The following is a 12,594-nucleotide window of genomic DNA, read 5'->3' as shown; positions in this document are numbered from 1 at the left end:
ACTGTTTAATTTATGTTAAGTTATTTTTGTCGAAGTTGTGCTATTTTGTGATAATTTAATTGGTTATAATAAAACTTTTATTTATAAAGCACTGTTATGCAGCATTTTTATTCATCATAAGTGTTTAACAATGTCAATAATGAAACAAAATGTTATAAAATTAGGTTTAAGCTATTAATTAATAATGTAAAAAAATATATATATGGGGAGCCGTTTGGGGGCCGAAAGACCCAGTTCTCCACAGTAAGAAGAGCCATTAGAGCCGCATCTTGAAAAAGAGCCGAAAATCCCATCACTACAACCGCGAGCACCACTCGCTTGTAGAATTTTCTTATTACCCTTCCGAGTCCCCGTAGTTTGGGAGGAAAAGCGGTTGGTTGTAACATTTCGCGGGAGATTAGCTAAGCTAAGGACTGTTTGTTTGTGGACGTGGACGATAACTTTGACTAAACTCTTAACGCCATGAGTTTGTGGGTGGACAAATATCGACCGACTTCCCTCGGAAAACTCGACTTTCACAAAGAGCAAGCGAGTCAACTGAAAAAACTGGTAAAAAAAAAGAGAAACACCTTCATGTACACTGGTCCAGACTAGCATCAGCACTGTGCACACTGCATTAAAGCTGTGGCTACACGTTTGGTTAAGATACGTTACCCAGACTATTTATTTACTGCGTTGGTTCGGTCATTTGCTTGTATAATTTGCACAATAAGCGGAGTTGAGCTGGCTTGTTTGAGTTTGCAGTGCTTAGCGTATTTAATTGTAGCATTGCGTTACATACGTTTATCATTTGAACGATATGGTTTCTTTCTGTACATTGGCCCATCGTTCACGACAGTTTTAGCTCATTGGTATTACTTGCTCTCTTATTTAACAGTGTGAGTGCACGCTGAAGAGTGTAGGAGGCATTTTATTCCATGGATGAAAACTAAATAGTCGTCTTAAAAGGGATTACGTTATTAATTTTATTGGTATGCAGAAGAGTGACCAACGTTGAGGAGAAAATTCTGCAAGTGAAAGGAATTTCCCGCTAAATATTACTACTTTGGTACAAAAAAAGTATTTATTATTCATTATTATTATTATTATTTATTATACTATATTAACTTATTTGCCACACTACTCCGCAAACTATGAGCCACAACCAGCATCTTTTTAGGGCATTGTGTCCAGAAAAAATAAATGTTTCTACACATTTTTGGTCACGTTAAAGTGTGTTTACACCAAGAACACGATTTTTGTGAATGCTTCTTTCAGGTTCAATGTGGCGACTTCCCACATTTGTTGGTGTATGGCCCGTCGGGTGCGGGGAAGAAGACCCGCATCATGTGTCTGTTGAGAGAGTTGTACGGAGCAGGGGTGGAGAAGCTTCGCATAGAGCACCAGACCGTTGTGGTGAGAGGGAACTTGATAAATAACACAGCCAATAAACACAATAGTATGCAACTCCCTCACGACACTATGCTCGCATGCAGCGTCTCTGCTCGCATCGTATCTGCCCTCAGATTTTTATGAGTTTGCTGTTACATTGTGTATAGATACAGTTACATTGCCACTCTGATTTTTGACTACAGGCTCCATCAAAGAAGAAAATTGAGATTAATACAATATCCAGCAACTACCACTTGGAGGTCAACCCGAGGTAACTATTTAAGAAAGAAGCGCATTGACTTTCCTCCATTTTACTTTTCTCGCCCACAAAGTTTCACGAAATTGCCCTTTTTTCTCTTCTTCATTTGACAATAGTAGTTATTGAAACTTACCGAAAGCTTTTTTTTGGGACATTGTGCATTTGATGAGGCTTAAGTATTTCTGTTCTGTGTTTTACAGTGACACAGGCAACCAGGACCGTGTGGTGATTCAGGAGCTGATTAAAACTGTGGCTCAGTCCCAGCAAATCCAGGCAAGCACCCAGAGAGATTTCAAAGGTATGAGAGACTGACGTCACTCTGTGGCAGTGTACCTTGTGAAATAGCAGTGTGTGTTTTTAGAGCAGCGGTGCGAACTGAATACGAGTTGTTTTCCACAAACGGATTGGTTAAATGTTCTTTAAGACCAAAGTCCTATTTAGCGGATCATTTGTTTTCTGTGAAACGGTTGTTGTTAATGTCAGAAGCTTTGTTGCACCATGATGTGTGGCTTTTGTTGGAACTGGAACACTTTTCTTCTCAGTGGTGCTGCTAACGGAGGTGGACAGACTTACGAAAGACGCTCAGCACGCTTTGCGTCGCACAATGGAAAAGTATATGGGCACCTGCCGCCTCATCCTCAGCTCTACGTCCACTTCCAAAGTCATTGATCCAATACGGAGCCGTTGCCTGGCAGTCAGGGTTCCTCTGCCGAGCCCGGAGGAGGTGAGAAGGGGTTCAGAGGTTTAGAAAAGTGCTTCCAAGAAAGCATTTTTAAAACTCGTGCATATTCTGAATGCATGTTTCAGTTAACTGACATAAAAGGCAACATGTTCACCTTTGTCCTGTTTGCCTCTGATCGTCCTGTCTTCCAGGTCTGCAGTGTTCTGACATCGGTCTGTAAAAAAGAGGGTCTGCTCCTGCCACCTGAGCTGGCCACAAAAATCAGTGAGAAGTCTGGCCGTAACCTCCGCAAAGCCCTGCTGATGTGTGAGGCCTGCAGAGTGCAGCAGTGAGTTACGGCCAAACCTGTCATTCTTCCTCAGACTTATCCGCAGGTCTGTCGCAAATACAAACGAAACACATTTGCTGCGAAAATCCTCTCCAGGTATCCATTCTCAGCGGATCAAGATGTTCCCGAGGCGGACTGGGAGATCTACCTGAGAGAAACGGCTAACGCCATCGTCAGCCAGCAGAGTCCTCAGAGGTATGAGAGGCTTAGTTGTTTCTCTTTGGGACAGAAGAAACTTCAGACTTTGGCATATTATAATGCTGAACCCACATTTGTCTGTATTCCAGGTTGTTGGAGGTTCGAGCCAGGTTGTATGAGCTGCTAACTCACTGCATACCTGCTGATATTATCATGAAGGTACCGATTTCCACTCCTCTCTTCTTCCATCACAAGTGTTAAAATAGCTTCCGGTCATTTTTATAGGACTGAATACTCATTTAATTTGTTTTGTCACGAACAGGGTCTGGTAAAAGAACTGCTGAATAACTGCGATGGCCAGCTGAAGACAGAAGTTGCCCACTTGGCAGCCTACTATGAACACAGACTACAGCTGGGCAACAAAGCCATCTACCATCTGGAGGCTTTTACAGCCAAGTTCATGGCCATCTACAAGAAGTTTATGGAAGACGGTCTGGATGCTATGATGTTTTGAGTTTGAGTTGAAAAGCCCCCCAAAGAGAATACCCCAAACAGGACTTTCAGTGGATCGATTCCCATGCGTATTTTGTCAGGCATTGCGGTAACACTGACTCAGTTTGCCGCCGGATGGATCTGGACTGTTGCCCAAACGTCAGCACGATGTGTAAACTTTGAACTCTCGTAGTGAAAAATTACAAGTAATGTTGTGCACAATTCTGGGAGGAGTTTAAATGGAATCAGTGGCAAACATTGATTTGTACTAAAACAGGTTACATAACATGGGTTTGTGATGGAAGCTGCATGACTAAACACAGAATTTACTGCCATAAATGGAGTTTGCAAAGAATTCCTGCAAGTCCCTTGCTTTTTTTTATTATTTCTTTATTTGTTTGTTTACATCGGTCACATTTATCTTGAAACCATGAAAATGTGATTGACAGGAGTGGCTGATGGGTACTTTTTTTTCTTTTCAACATAAATGTCAATACTGTTTGACGTTGCTGATGGGTGGCTGGAAACCCGTGGATACGACAAAAAAAGGACGTGCAACCAGCTGTAAAGCAGTCATTTTGTGATTAAAAACCACAAAAAGGCAAACTGACAAATATTATTAACACAAGGAAACATGGGAATAAATCACATTATGCTATAAAACAGGAAGAAACACTAATCTTCACCTTTACTCTGAAGTCACCATGAGCACCTTTTGTCAAGACTAATCAACTTAAGTCTTTCAAGAGATGAGAGTCTCGTCCCTCAGAGGTGGAATCGGTTCGTTCATTTGTAATCGTCCTGTGCGACCTTTCGTCTCGTCGCTGGTCTGATTAGAAAGGGGAAACACCGGATGCTCGGAAAACATTTAACGACAGTGATAACACTTACAGCTGGCCAGGCCACTTGCTCGGTTTTCGCAGTCGTCGCATCTAAACGAGTGTCGTAACTAAAACTCTACCACAAAATCTGAACCTCTGAGCAAATAAGCACAGTTTTTCTACGGAGTTTGTTTTTAATCCTCCCGTCAGTAACACTCTTTGTGCCTCTTGGCTGTGTAGTAAATAATAAGGCCCAGGGTGATCAGGACCCCCGAACCAACCAGCGTCAGGAAGCCAACCACGGGCGTCTTGACCAGAACCTGGCAGCCCGTGCAGGGTTCCGGCGCATTGGGACACTGCTGAGGAGCAGCTCCTGGAATGGGAAAGCCATTGTGTTGGATGATGTTGCGGTAGTTGGAGAGAGAGGCCTTGATGATGACCTCCTCGTGGACTTGGCCGTACAAGCCGAACCCCGGGTCTCTCTGGTCGTTCAGGGCGTAGGCAAAGTAACCCTTCAGGTTGACGCCGTCCAGAGTGTGTGCTGTGGATGGAGGGGGAGACGCGGCATGTGAGGGGTTCAGTATTTAGTCACTTTCCATTTCACATCTAGAAATCATAGTTGCCACCAAAGCCAAACTTTTTTTTTTTATATATATATATATACACACACACACACACATCTGAAAAGGGTTAGGAGGACAGCAAGCTTGACCCAGCTCGTGAGTGCAGAGTGTGTAACTGCTGGCTGGTGTGTTTGTGTTTGCAAATTAGCGTGCTCTGAGTCAGCTGACTATTCAGGGGTCACTGACTAAAACAACTGTTTAATGATTAAGCTGCACAGAGGCCAGGCCCAGGAAGGAGGGAGTTGCAGCCACCTGTAAAGAACTGATTTAACAAGATTTTATTCATCCTAATAAGTCTCAGCCTCAGCAGTTTATTCTCACCTTTAAGTGCCTCGTTGATATAGTTGTACAGGTAGTAAACTCTCAGGCTGTCTTTGAAGCGCGCTGGGTCTTCCTGGACTCCATTAGCCATCACATAGATGGGCACATCACTGTAGTGCTCCTTCACCTTAAAGATGAAGAGCAATGTTAGTTTCTGTCTCCGTTTAGCAGCTTCATTCAAGGTTTATTACAATATTGCAACGCTTCCTTTTTTTAACATTTTCATCTCCTCGGTATAAATACAGCGCTGGACACAAGAGGCAAAAGCTTGATTTTTACACAAAGGCCCATTTAAGCAGCAACTTTTTAACTCTTCCCAAGAGATGAAAAGATGCCCGATGTCCCCTTCCACATGGCAACGACAGTCTTACCCAGTTGAGCGCTTTCCTCAGACCCCAGGGCACAACGGCCCTCGGGGACATGATCCACGTGGTGTCCATCATGTCCTGCACCTCGAGCATTGCCGTGTAGGTGTACCTGCACACATGGAGATGACGCGTCACAGAGAGGGAAAACTCGCTAGTTATTTACCAAGATTGAGTGTCTAATTTTGGTCAGACCAGTGACAAAACGGAGATAAGTGTGGAGCTTACGAGTTCTCCTTGGCATGAGTCACAAGCTTGGAAGTGAAGTGGCTTATAGCAAAGAAGTCATATGTGCCTTTAACCAGCTTTCTGTCCTCCTCGTTGAAAACTGGCAGGCTGTGGGAACACGGAGGAAATACTGCATTTATTAAGAAAAAGGAGAAAATATCAAACGGGGATATGGAAGAAGTACAAGTTAGTTCTGGCTTTGCTCTATTTTTGATGCAAGTTTAATATGTTCAACACGTTTAAATGAAAAAGTGGCCTCCAGCTTGTTGCTAACAGAAATATGTCAGTACATTCAATGAGAGAGGTTAAAGGTGATCTGCTGATGTTTCTACACTGTTCAGTCAGGTTTATCTTCGAGCTTAAAAATAGCGACTGTATTAAAGTACAATCGAAGCATTCGTACTCGAGCGAGTTGAGCTGCCGCAGCCAGCTCCTCATCCCCAGAGGATAGTCCCCGCTGCCAAAGATGGGCTCTGCAAACCAGCCAATGCTGAAGTCTAAAACCCTTTTAGCTGGCTCCACGTCTTCCCGGCTGAACGAAAACGCCGGTTCCACCCAGTCCATGTGCAGAGACAGGGACACCTGAGACGACACAAATGAATGCAGCATAGAAATCTTTCTGGCAACAGACTTCTGTTTAATTGTGAAATGATTAATAAACTAGTAGAAGAAAACAGAGCTAAGACTATTTCATGCAACGCATCGGTAAAATATCCTGTTGAATATTTCTTTAAGTGCATTAGAAATAAATCTAAAGAAGCATTAACGTCTCTATAAGTTGGAACTATGAGAAGAAGCACCAAACAGCGGTTTTACTGACCTTTCCTCCCTGCACGTCTCTAAACTCGCTGTCATACGCGTGCCAGGCCAGAGCGTGCGCCCGCAGCATCTGATGGCCCTCCAGGTAGCTCACAATCTTATCATTGGGCTCATTCAGGGTGATCCACATCTTCACATGAGCCCCCAGTTCTCTGTAACAGAGCCTGGCATAGTCTGCAAAGGCCTCAGCAGTCTTCCTGGGAAAGCAATCAAATATGCACAAATTTATCTATGAATTTAGGCGAGAGGATATGTGACAACAAGAGCAAAGCAAACATCACACAAGTCAGCGATGGTGAAGATAAAACTGAAGCAAACCGTTGTTAACGTCACACTTAGTCATGCGATTGGAAAAATTGACTGTGAATACTCTTTTTTAAAAAAACAACCTTATGGTCATGTATGCTAATGATTTGTTTTCACCATTTACACTTGGAATGAATTTATGGCCATGCAGAACTCAGCCCATCATCTTAAATTGTAAATAAACCGTACCAAAAAGATCATCGGTCATGAACCTTTCTGGTAAAAAAAACAAACAAAAAAAACTAAATAATTACAAATTTAAATAAAAAAAATGAGATAAAGTCCCTGGGGAACAGCAATGACACTACTTCACTGTCCAGAAAACGTTCACGTTCAAATTAAACGGGGGAAAAAAAGAAAAATAGGTCATCAATGAGCATAATAATCAATGATCATAATAAAAAAAAAACTTGGTGGAACTGAAAAACTCTTGCTCTCACGCCAGGGAGGTGCGCCCCACCTGTTGAGCCACTCGTTGGCGGTGTCCAGCGGGGCCGGCAGGCTGCTGCGCTGGTGGTTGTGGTGCCACAGGGTGACCACAGGTGTGACGTTGGCCTGCAGCAGCTGGCGCGTGAAGCAGCGGTAGTATCCCAGCAGCGTGGCGTTCGGATGCGTCACGTCACCTGTCGGCACCAGAGCGGACCAGTTGAGGAAGAAGTGGAAGTGGTTTACCCCCACCTTCCTGATTTCATCCACCTAAAGGCAGGAAGGAGGAGGACGCACGTCAGCGCTTTCGATGCTTCCAGCCCCGTGAATACACAGACTTTTCTTACTATGCTCGAGCACTCCAAGTCGCTGTTTATGTGAAATGGTAAAAAAATAAGTTTTTTTTTTTTTTTTTGCATCACCTCTTGTTTTAACAACACTTCTTGAAATGTGACACTTTTGAAGTAGAAATATTTCCCCATTCTCGCTTGATATCACATTCAGCTGCTCAACAGTTCAGGGCCTAATTTGTCACCTTTTTTTAAAATTATGTAATTTAGCACTTTTTCTCATTTACTTCACAACCCTGTTGGAACACAACCCCAATTAAAAAAAATGGTGCATCCTCATACAATACAGCACGTTTGCTTCAGGACGAAAAGACGTAGCATCAGGTTATGTTTGTTATTTGTGAAAAATGTGCAGCACTTCAGAGTACAAACATTTTTCATTTCTGAGGTAGGTATCAACTATGAGGTCCGTAAATGTTTGGCAGACCAACCTGCTGTCGGATTGTTGCGTAATCGGCGCAGTGCGTCTCTCTGCGTGAAGGTGGCGCGCTGAAACCTTCCAGCCGAACCAACTCTCCGTTGTTGGAGATGTTCCAGAGGTAAACATTGGGGTCTGCAAACTGGGTCGGAGTGGTTTCGACCTATGACACGAGGCAAAAGAAACAAACTAATAAACAAACAAACATGTCCTCGCTAATAACTTATCAATAAATCGACCACGGCGGCTGGTTTTGTGCCGCGTAGCAAAAAGCCGGCAGACTGTGACTTTACGCGGTTTATGATTAAGAGAGGATCCGCTGTCGTCACCCCTTTTTCAGCTGGACTTTCACCAAGAAAATTGCACGCGAATATAAAACAGTGCACATGATCCGATGAGAAGAGAGGGAACTGCTGCCAGCTAAATATCCCCCTTTCCCCCAAAACTAAATCAGAAGGAAATGGCATTAATGATCTGACTTAAATGTCTGAGGGTATACTGTCAGTGTTGTGTTTCCATCATAGGCAGCACACAGCTGCTGTTTAAAAGAAATATACCCTTCTTTAAGGAGTTAACAAAACTTACTTCTTCACTAAATATCAGTGAGGTTAACAGTGAACCTCCCATTCTGAGGAAGCATTTTGGTTGTGTGTGATTCTTTATCTGACCTCTGCCTGTTGGCACATCTTCTATTGTACACACACAACTGAAAAGCACCTGTATAGAGCTGGCAGATACCCCCCAGGCAAAATCACATGGGAAGACTCCTTGTGCTGGTCTGTTCTCCGGAAGCTCGGGGAAACCGTTCCTGTGGATGATGTTTCTGTGGAAATGATGGCAGAAGAGAAGCCAGCCAAAGGTTTGAAAATGAATCACATAACTGTGTTCGATTAGCTATATCTGTGCAATGAATGGTAAGAAAACATTTAAAAAATGAGCATCACTGAGTATCTGTTGGGAACCATAAAAAGGGACTTTTTCAGCACTAAAGATGTGTTATTCGATGTCTGTGGGGGTCTTAATAGCGATATTTTTTCCATTCAGGAGGAAACCATGTCCACCTTTGACACAACTATGTTAACGCAACACATAAACACCACAAGAGAGCTTAATTTTCTCATTTTAAATTGGATATTTTCTGTTTTTGCCTGGAATCATCAATTGAAGCACGTAACCTTCAGCAGTAACTGTTATCCTCAAAAAGATCCAAAATGTCAAAGCCAGTAACAAAAAAAAAAAAAAAAGATCAATTAGTGAGGCTCAGATAAAAGAAAATCTCAAGTTCAAATTCCTGGCAAAAAAAAAAGGAATTTGGAGCTGAGCTTTATGGTTTTGCAAACAAGTTAGGTGAGTTGGTCTGAAATGTCACAAAACTAAAATCAAACTGGTGACGCTGCGCTTTATCCTGTCGGCTTTTGTTTTCGTTCATACATGTTTCAAAGGTAAAGTTCTCGTAAATATGGGAATTAAAGGAAAAAGAATATTTTGAGTTACTATCAATCAATTGATCTGTAAATGGAATATCAAGAACAAGATGTCTGAAATGAAGCTACTTAATGGCTGCATTTTTATGACTGAGGGGAGAGAATTTGTTTCCTAGAAATATGCAAAACCTTCTGTTGGTGTAACAATTTAAGAGTTGCCATCTTAACTGAAATTCCACTTCTGATTAAAAAAAACTAAATCAAACAAAATTGTTTGATGTTCAAACAATCAAAACCGATCTCTGCAAGTCACTGCTGAGGACATGTAATCTGTTTTATGTAAATAAAACTGCCAGTCAGTTATTTAAAATGTGTGGTCCCAGCAACCAAGTTGGCAATGACTAAAAGGCTGTAACTTGATACTTCAAAATGGTACTTAACAGAGGAGTGACATCATCGCGGCTACATTTCACACTGGATATATGATCCATGTAAAAAGGCTTGCTGCTTGTTTAGTCATATATTTTCATTTTGGGAACTTTTAGACTATAGAACAGGGGAAATAATCTAGAAATGGATGAAATCAACAGAGGTCTGCATAAATTTCCATCTTGTGTACCCTAACACGCACTTGTAAAAAGTGGCTGTCGTCTTTGGCTCCCTCTTCATGTCGGGTGTGTTGAAGTCAACATAGTACAGTCCACGTCGAATGCCGTATTCTCTGTGCCACTCAAAGCCGTCTGTCAGAGACCAGGCCGTGTATCCAATCACATTCACTCCATCTGTGACGATTGCTGGATTTCAAAACACATTCAGACAGATGAGCTCATGTTAAAAATCATCTTTCTCGGGCATTTGTTGGGAAGACGTATAGTCTCACATTTAAGTGCTTCCGCGATGAAGCTCTTCAGGTAGAACATGTGTTTTGGGTCTTCTGTCTTGGTGCTGCCAGGGACGTACCTGCGTCGAGCATCAGGAGAAAAAATGCAGGTTCAACACAGCAACCAGCAACAAAACAGCACCAAAGAGGCACAGCACGAGAACCTACCAACCACTCTGCACCACGAATATGGGCGGCTTGTCATACTCTGCGTTCACCCAGTACAGCAGCTTCCTCAGATCCAAATCCTCATGCTGTCCAAACTTTAGGCTGTCGTTGATGAGCTGGAAGCTCAGGGTGGCTCCGTGAGAGAGGGCAAAGAAATCGGCCGTTCCTCTCACCTGCTCCATCTCCTCCTGGGTGAAGGAGGGCAGCCGCGAGCCCAGCCTTGCCTTCATACAGGGGGGGTAGTCTCCGTCTGTGAATAGCGGCCGGGCAAACCAGCCCAGGACGTGGTCCAGGGAGCACTGGCATTCTTGTAGGCTTTCCAAGCGGGTGCGGCTGGGCTTGATCCAGTGAGAGGCCAAGGCCATGGAGAGCTGGCCATGTTGCCGTGGACGGTAGTAGCTGTTGTAGAGGTGCCAAGCAGCTGCATGAGCCTGCAGGAGGGAGGGAGACAGATGATGAGCAGATGTAGGAAGCACAGAGATTTGGGGGAGAATACGGAGAATGCCCCCCCCACACACACACACACACCTTGTTCAGACAATAAGGTGAGAATATCAGACAAAAAGTTCAAACAGATCCATGGAGCTCAAAGTGCCTCATAGGTAACTGATAAACTAATAAACAGAATTGAACATTTAGAACTGGAAGAGTAAAAACACAGAGAATCTTATGGGCACCAAAAACAAAAAGATTTAAATGTAAAAATCAAATATGTAAAGTAAGATTTAAAAAAAAAATAATAACAATAATGCGGAATTCCAGCAGTGTAGAATGTATTTACTCATAGTGTATTTTCTTTTCCAAATCACTCGTACTTCTCCTGAATGTCTGTCCGTCTTTATATTTACAATAATCCAAAGAAAAGACCTGACACCGGATAAAATCCTCATCCTAAACATCTTCTTGAAAATGATCACTTAAATATTTAGTAAGACTTTGGATTATTGTAAATATAAAGATGGACAGATACATACATATACACATATATATGTGTGTGTGTGTGTGTGTGTATGTGTATACAGAATATATCCACCTTCAGAAGATTGTGTCCAACCCGGAACGGGAGATCAGGGTCGTTCTTTATCCCGGGCGCAACCACACCGGTGCCATATCCATGCTGCGCCACCACAAACGGGTTGTCAATGGTGATCCAGTACTTCACATCATCCCCGAATGTATGGAAGCAGAAATCAGCGTAGTCCTTAAAAATCCCCACCAGCTCCGGGTTGCTCCAGCCGCCCAGGCTTTGCTGGAGGTGATCTGGCAGGTCCCAGTGATACAGCGTCACCACCGGCTGCACGCGTATCTCCTTTAACCGCTTGATGAGCGTCCGGTAGTAGTTGGTGCCGAGTTCGTTGTAACTGCCTCGCGTGCCGTTGGGAAATATCCTGGACCAGGACAGGGAGAACCTGTAGTGGCTGACCCCGAGCTGTCTGATGGCACGGATGTCTGCGTGGATGTTGTGATAGCTGTCGCTGCCCACGTCCCCTGTGGCCATGCGGTTCCCACCGCGCGTAAAAGTGTCCCAAATGGAGAGCCCCTTCCCATCCTTCTCAAACGCTCCCTCCACCTGGTACGACGCGGTGCCCACCGCCCATATGAAGTCCTTGGGGAAGGTGTCGTAGAGGAAAGCCTTGTCTCCTGGATAGGGCAGTTTGCTGAAGCGCCCCCACGTTTTCAAGCCCGCGTTAGGCTTCGCGGCCGCGGGGCTGAGGATGAGAACTGTCACAAGGGCGACCAAACCACTCATGATTCCCGTTACAACCGGCCGTCCAGTCTGAGGAAGGTGGCCTTCACTTAACCATGCTTGGAGGCTTTCGGTGACTAAACAGATGACTGGAGAGCGCGGCCAGCCAGCTGTGAACCCACCACAAACGGTTCTCAAAATCTATCAATTATTAGCCAAAACACCTGACGCACGAAGGTCACCAGGCACAACACGATTTTAACAGCCCCAAATGGTAAACCGTTTGCATAGCAGGGACACACCAGGAAGGAGTTACGAGAAGAACAACGAGATGGGCTCATATTAAGCTTATTTATTTCCAAATGAGAATTTTAACTGAATTTGATCGCCCATTCAGGCAAGAGGAGAGGAGAGTGACCCAGGTGCAAAACCCTTAATATGACCGCCATTACGTTACATCCTCAGCTGGCTGATAATCTCCTAACTCT

The 12,594-nt window shown here is 43.8% G+C and overlaps 2 protein-coding genes across 2 annotated transcripts; one reads left to right on the top strand and one right to left on the bottom strand.

The window, feature by feature from the left end:
* The first annotated feature begins 335 nt into the window (after positions 1-335).
* On the top strand, positions 336-3,625 carry rfc3 (replication factor C (activator 1) 3). The gene is made up of 9 exons (XM_075487517.1): positions 336-549; positions 1,258-1,395; positions 1,575-1,642; positions 1,831-1,928; positions 2,173-2,354; positions 2,504-2,640; positions 2,737-2,835; positions 2,928-2,997; positions 3,101-3,625. The coding sequence occupies exons 1-9, from the start codon at positions 463-465 to the stop codon at positions 3,290-3,292; spliced, it is 1,071 nt and encodes a 356-aa protein (XP_075343632.1). The 5' UTR covers positions 336-462; the 3' UTR covers positions 3,293-3,625.
* A 46-nt stretch (positions 3,626-3,671) lies between these two features.
* kl (klotho) lies at positions 3,672-12,255 on the bottom strand. Its single transcript, XM_075487516.1, has 13 exons — positions 11,453-12,255; positions 10,420-10,850; positions 10,252-10,331; positions 10,003-10,165; positions 8,665-8,770; positions 7,961-8,110; positions 7,214-7,449; positions 6,449-6,644; positions 6,032-6,210; positions 5,629-5,736; positions 5,407-5,512; positions 5,036-5,162; positions 3,672-4,632 (listed from the first exon to the last, which is right to left on the bottom strand). The coding sequence occupies exons 1-13, from the start codon at positions 12,167-12,169 to the stop codon at positions 4,298-4,300; spliced, it is 2,934 nt and encodes a 977-aa protein (XP_075343631.1). The 5' UTR covers positions 12,170-12,255; the 3' UTR covers positions 3,672-4,297.
* Between the last annotated feature and the right edge of the window lie 339 nt (positions 12,256-12,594).

This window comes from Odontesthes bonariensis, chromosome 16 (assembly GCF_027942865.1).
Source record: "Odontesthes bonariensis isolate fOdoBon6 chromosome 16, fOdoBon6.hap1, whole genome shotgun sequence".
Lineage (NCBI taxonomy): Eukaryota > Metazoa > Chordata > Actinopteri > Atheriniformes > Atherinopsidae > Odontesthes > Odontesthes bonariensis.
This window is presented reverse-complemented; position numbering and strand designations above follow the sequence as displayed.